The sequence below is a fragment of the Protobothrops mucrosquamatus genome, unplaced genomic scaffold (genome assembly GCF_001527695.2).
Source record: "Protobothrops mucrosquamatus isolate PMUCROS unplaced genomic scaffold, P.Mucros_1.0 scaffold1334, whole genome shotgun sequence".
Lineage (NCBI taxonomy): Eukaryota > Metazoa > Chordata > Lepidosauria > Squamata > Viperidae > Protobothrops > Protobothrops mucrosquamatus.
In genome coordinates, this window is record NW_015387532.1 from 122,582 (window position 1) to 128,802 (window position 6,221).

The window sequence follows — 6,221 nt, forward strand, 5'->3', positions numbered from 1 at the left end:
TTTTAATCATCATTATAATAAACAGAAAATAATAATAACAATAAAAATGAATCAGTTTGGAATAGTGGTTAAGGTACCAGGCTAGAAACTGGGAGACAGTAGGTTCTAGTCTTGCCTTAGGCATAAAAACTGGCTGGGTTACTTTGGACCACTCATTCTCTCTCTCAGCCCAATTCACTTATAGGGTTATTGTTGTGGAGAAAATAGGCTATATTTGCCCCCTTGAGTTGTTTATAAAAATCATAAAAGTGGGATATAAATAAAAATAGTAAAACTAAAGAATGAGGAAATGACAGATTTCCTTCATTCCCTTCATTTACTAGGAAGGAAGGAAGGAAGGAAGGAAGGAAGGAAGGAAGGAAGGAAGGAAGGAAGGAAGGAAGGAAGGAAGGAAGGAAGGAAGGAAGGAAGGAAGGCATATGTGTTTGACAAGCTCTGTTGCTGTTGAAAAAAATACTGTGGGGAAAAGAATATTTACCACAATGACAGCCTTGTTTGTCCATAAAGGGGGGGGGGGGGACTAGCATTCACACTAGATCAAAATCTTTATTAATTTTGTGTCTAACTTAAAAGTTAAAGTGTAATAAAAAGTAGGGAAAAGCTTACTTGATTTTTATAAGTCAATTTATGGAGCAAAGGAACATTTAAGAAGGAGTTACCCAAGCCTCCACCTCCCTACAAGCCTCATTAGAATAAACTACAATTATATAAAAAGGTGCACAGTTTTTGAATTCTGCAGTTATCTCAATAAATTGAGGCTAATCCAAAAGATTAGGTCAGGTGATTCAGCTTTGAAGTCTAGCATTTTCATTTAAACAATTATTTCTAAATCTTCATTTATACATATACATTTAGCATTCACAAATTTGGGGCCTTTTTTCTCTTCTTTTTTGCAATCTATTTTCTCTTTGGGAGAGGAGATGATGCCTTCCACCACAATAGAGCATGCTACATCCTCTTGCGTGGATCTTAGTCATTATTAGAAGACATATATACAAAGATAATAAAGAATATACACATACACAAATACAATATAACACTGACTTGGAGGCATCTATATAAATCTTACATCAGGGGTCTTCAAACTTGGCCCTTTTATGACCTGTGGACTTCAACTCCCAGAATTCCTCAGCCAGGCACGCTGGCTGAGGAATTCTGGGAATTGAAGTCCATAAGTCATAAAAGGGCCAAGTTTGAAGACCCCTGTCTTACATGTACCTTTCAGGTTTTACTTCTTTTTTAGAGTAGGCAATTATTTTAAATTATAATGACATTTTTGTTCTACTAAATATATTTTAGTGAAGGTAATGTCATAAACTAAGGCTCAGTGTCCAGTCATTGCCTTCTTCCTTCTATCTCAGTCCTCAGTTGAGCATTGGAAGTTCTACAACAATCTTTCCCAACAAGGTCATCCTTCAGATATAAGGACGTCAACTTCTAGCATTTAAAGTTTCTGTGGTTAAAACTGCTTTTGTGTGTGGGTAAATGCTGGCAAAGAAATCTGAACATGATTATCATAATTTAATATTAATTGCTTTCATACCTACATATCTTCTTTCCCATAGGCCATAAGTGATGGGATGAACATGTGCACCAGTGGCTTCCAAGGTTTAGATATAGACACTACACCTGGTCCACTCTGGATTCTGGGAGATGTTTTTATTGGCCAATACTACTCTGTCTTTGATCGAGGGAATAACCAAGTGGGATTGGCTCCAGCTGCCCCTTAAGAAGCTTAGAGAGTAAAGGAATCTAAGCCTATTCCCTTTCTTATCTTCTTTTGAGCAGCAAAATCAAGTTTCCTGTCTCTTTTTTTTGTTTCCCATGTGAAATGCAATCAAGATTATGAGTTTTATCTATAAACACAAATTCCTTGAGATCCCCTGGAGAAGAGCTGTTTAAATGTGTCAGTTCTCAGTATCAAGAGCTATGCTGATTTTGTCTTTTCTCATCAAGTAAATTAGATGAAATAAATCCTGAGTACTTCAAACTCAAAATACTGTGTCACAGGTTGGGGCTATGTTTAAACAATTGGTTCAGCATGATTTATTGAATAAAGTGCACTGAGCTGGGTTGATCCATCATGTTAACTTATATATCAAAAATTACAAACTACACTGGTTGGTTTACATAACATGCTTATCCACATTAATCAAAATGCATTATAACTGAATATCTTTTGTGAATCTAGTCTGATATGTGAGGTTTTCTCTTTGCAAAAGAAAACAGGACTGCATCTTGCAAATGTATACAAAATTAATGTCTTAAGTAAATTGATGAATAAATGAAAATCTTTTTAAATCAGCAGAAAGCTTTAATAAAAATGTTTTTGTATTCCTAAAGTAATACATTATGTGATAAATAATACTTCTGTGTAATTTTCTGAAATGAAAGAATGATGAAGGACTGAATAATGCATCAACATTCTAAATACATCAAATTTCTCATAAAACAGATGTGGGCACATTAATATCCCAATGCCAGATGTTTCTCTCAATCTTTTTTGAAGATATCAGAGCTTCCCAGGGCCACAACCGGGAAAACTGAGTGACATTTCCTGCCATTTTAAGCAAAAAAATATCCTGCTCTTATGTACCCCTAACCCTTTATACCAATTCATACTGCAACTATCTATTACAGCTCTTCTCCTAGAGAATGTTAAGTGCAGCCCCCAAAAATGTATCTCAGTCTATCCTAAAGGATAACATTGCCCCCCCCTTCCCTCTGTGTGTATATGTGTGCAGTTGAATTTGCCTTTAAGGAGGCAGTAAGAATTAATATGTTATCTATGGACCTTTTGGTACACATTCAGATTCTGTACTGATTTTGATAAGCTTATTAAACCACATGCTGGCTGGGAATTCTCAGATATAATTGCAACACTAGAGAGAAAGAGAAGATTGGGGAAGACTGTCCTCATCCATCCCGGAAGGGGGGGGAGAGAGGGAGAGAGAGAGAGAGAGAGAGAGAGGAGGGAGGGAGGAGAAAGAAATGGTTCAAATAATGTAGTTTTCACACCAACCCCCAGCATTTACTTCCTGAGATAGCCACCACTTTCTCATATGGTGATCCTTTACAGAATCTTTTTAGATGGGCAAAAGTGAATAAAGACATCACACGTGATTATAAATAGCATTTGTTCAAACTTCTAAACAATTCTTTCTCTATAAAGGAGTCACTTTCAAAGGCAGGCATTCTATCTCAGCAAAACACATCCAGAAGTGATTAAAAAACAAGAATTGTAGATATACCAACTATTTTTTTCTCATACTGGTCTTCATTGTAAAAAAGATACTGCTGGTACCTTTCCTTGAACTTAAAGGAGGGCTCCAATTTGTTATATGTAGCAGTTCCTTTAATTCAGAGTTTTAATATAATTCTAATAAATTGAGCTTGAGGCTGTATTGAAAAGAAAACAAAGCAACATAGATCTGTAAAGTCAAAAATAGAAGTGCCTTAATGATCAATCTGATGATATACAGTAGGTGATAGTATGCTAGTAGGATTAAAAAAATGTATGCTACAGTCTTACAATGCACATATGAATATTACTTGGATAACCTAGGACAGTGATGGCGAACCTTTTAGAGACCGAGTGCCCAAAAATTGGCCCTGCCCTGCTCTACCCCCTGCCCCGCTGCCACCCTGCCTGCCCGCAGGGCCATTCACTACCTCCAGGGCCCACCGCAGATCGCCCAGGCAGCCCAGCAGCGCCATGGTGCCCTCTGCCCATGCCTTGCAGCATCAACTGTGCGCAATGGGGGATGAGGGCAGAGTCTTGTCTACGCTGTCCTTGGCTGCGCTGCTCCGTGTGGGCCACACTCGGGGGCGACTCTCCTCCAGGGGGGCTGCTGGTGAGGAGGGGGTCACAGGGGGAGGCAAGGCTGGGGCAACGGCACATGTACCCACAGAGAGGACTCCGAGTGCCGCCTCTGGCACCCGTGCCATAGGTTCGCCACCACTGACCTAGGATTTGTCTACAGATCTCATGATACCTGGACTGGTGGACTGCCTGGAAATATTGTCTGTCTTGTCTATCCCCAATTTGATCAGCTTCCATGTAATGGTCACTCTAACTAACATGACTGAAAGAATCATTCTAGGACTGGTGGCTTGGAAAGATACCAGTCTTTTTTCTCCATGCAGTACAAGCTCATAAACAAAAGTGCCAGCCAAGAAGAACCACAGCTTATTTTGCTCTAGTATCTTTCCATTTTCCTTGAGTTTCTATGTATTTTGTATGCTGACCTGATGCACAATGTTTTTTGTTGCCTATTTTAGCTTTGTCAGTTATGAAACCATATATTTTAATTTTACTTTTGTTAATGTAAACATGAGAAGTCTACTGAGCAATGCAGTATTGGAAGAAGACAATTTAAAGGTGAAGAAAAGTAACAGAATTAAATGTTGTAATAAGTTTGCCTATAATGGTACGCTGCTTTTAGAAGTGGATCACTCGCATGAGCAATGAAATATTTAGGAGAGGTAGATGCAGAGTCCTTTACTACATCTCAGAGGATTTTTAGTGTACTTTTCCAATGTGCTGTGTCAACATTTGAAAAGATAAAATGTTTTGGTTCATCAAGTTTTTATTAAGAGTTGGAGCTGCATTCCACTATGTTGAGCTGTTTCATACATGCCCTTAAGCAGGGGTCTTCAAACTCGGCCCTTTTATGACTCATACACTTCAACTCCCAGAATTCCGCAGCCAGTGTACCTGGCTGAGGAATTCTGGGAATTGAAGTCCATGAGTCATAAAAGGGCCGAGTTTGAAGACCCCTGCCTTTAAGTATTTGTATTTCATTACATACCATGTAGTATGAAGAATCATCAGTGCCTTTTATCTTAAACAATCTTTTCTCAAGTTTGTGCCTTCAAAGAGTTTGGTTGGGGATTCTAGAAATTGTACTCTGCCAAATTGTACTCTGTAATTTTTATCACAGGATTCATATGTAAAAATAGTGCTTACGTTCTTAGTTCCTTTTTTGTTATTCCCTATTACATTAATTTAACCTCTGTTGTGGAACTAGGAGATTGTGAGCTAGTAATCAGCAATGATTTGAGAAAAATGATGTTATTAGAATTTTATCCCACCTTTATAAGTAACTCAGGATGGTGAACATACATAACACTCCTTCCTCCCCTTTCCCCACAACAACTGTATTATATTAATCATACTTCCCAAACAATGAATTCTATGAGGTGGGTTGGGATGGTAGAAAGTGACTGGTCCAAGGCCACCCAGCCGTCTTTCATGTTTTTCTATGTAATAAACAAGGAATACGATTTTTGTACAGTATGTCTCCAGGAAATGTCAATATTGTAACTGGAAATTTGAAAATTTTGCTGGCAAAAGGCCACAATACAAATGAATTGAAAATAATTTTGAAGTCCAGTTGTGCAAGCCAGATGGATTCATATTTCACGTTTAGCATCAGCTATATAAAAACCAACTATTGCTATCATACTAGATTCAGCATGCTCCCCAAGAAAAGTAATTAAAGGTGTGCTCTATGTGTGGGGGGGGGGAGGGAAGGAGGGAGAGAGAATGTTGAGAAAGATTGTCAAATGTCTTGACAACTACTTGATTGCATTAAAAAGGGGTTTCTTAATTGCTTTTCTATTATCGAGTTATCCCAGTTAATGCAACTCAGATGTTGTAGGATTGGCACAGGCGCCCTAACTTTTAAAATTATGAATGAAACCAAAAAATTAGCACACTGGATCAGGCTCATATTTGTTTCCTTTTTCCTTCTTCAATCTTCTGCCATTATAATGGCTACGTGAGATGAGAACATCATCATCCTTCTCTATTAGGATATTTCCATATTGGAAATATTGTACCAACTGGATTCCTTCCAATCACCAAGTAATTCAGAGCCTACAATGCCATGGCAACTAGTTAGTTTTTTTCTGCAGAGAACTCTGGGTTTTCATAAGCTATTTTCACACAATACACAATGTAGCTTGTATGTAGCCTACCATATTATATCACCACAATCATCTGTATAACAAGATTTAGAGATAAGCATGTCAGGGGAAAACTAAGACAACTCAACTCATTCATTTATTTGTTAGATGTATATTTTATCTTTCCTTAGAGAGGTCAAGGCAGGGGTTGTAACATTTCCTCCTCCAGATATCTTGATTAGACTCCTTCACCAGGACTAGATGTGGCACTGCTTTCCTGGAGCCAGATTTTTGACAAAGGAAGCTGTTGA

At 38.1% G+C, this 6,221-nt stretch overlaps 1 protein-coding gene across 1 annotated transcript in view; it reads left to right on the forward strand.

The window, feature by feature from the left end:
• The window catches only part of CTSE (cathepsin E), an 11,441-nt gene extending 9,711 nt beyond the window's left edge, over positions 1 to 1,730 (forward strand). Inside the window, exon 8 of the mRNA XM_015821460.1 lies at positions 1,566 to 1,730. Within this exon, the coding sequence (XP_015676946.1) occupies positions 1,566 to 1,730 (165 nt within the window). The remainder of the gene's footprint in view (positions 1 to 1,565) is intronic.
• The last annotated feature ends 4,491 nt before the right edge of the window (positions 1,731 to 6,221 follow it).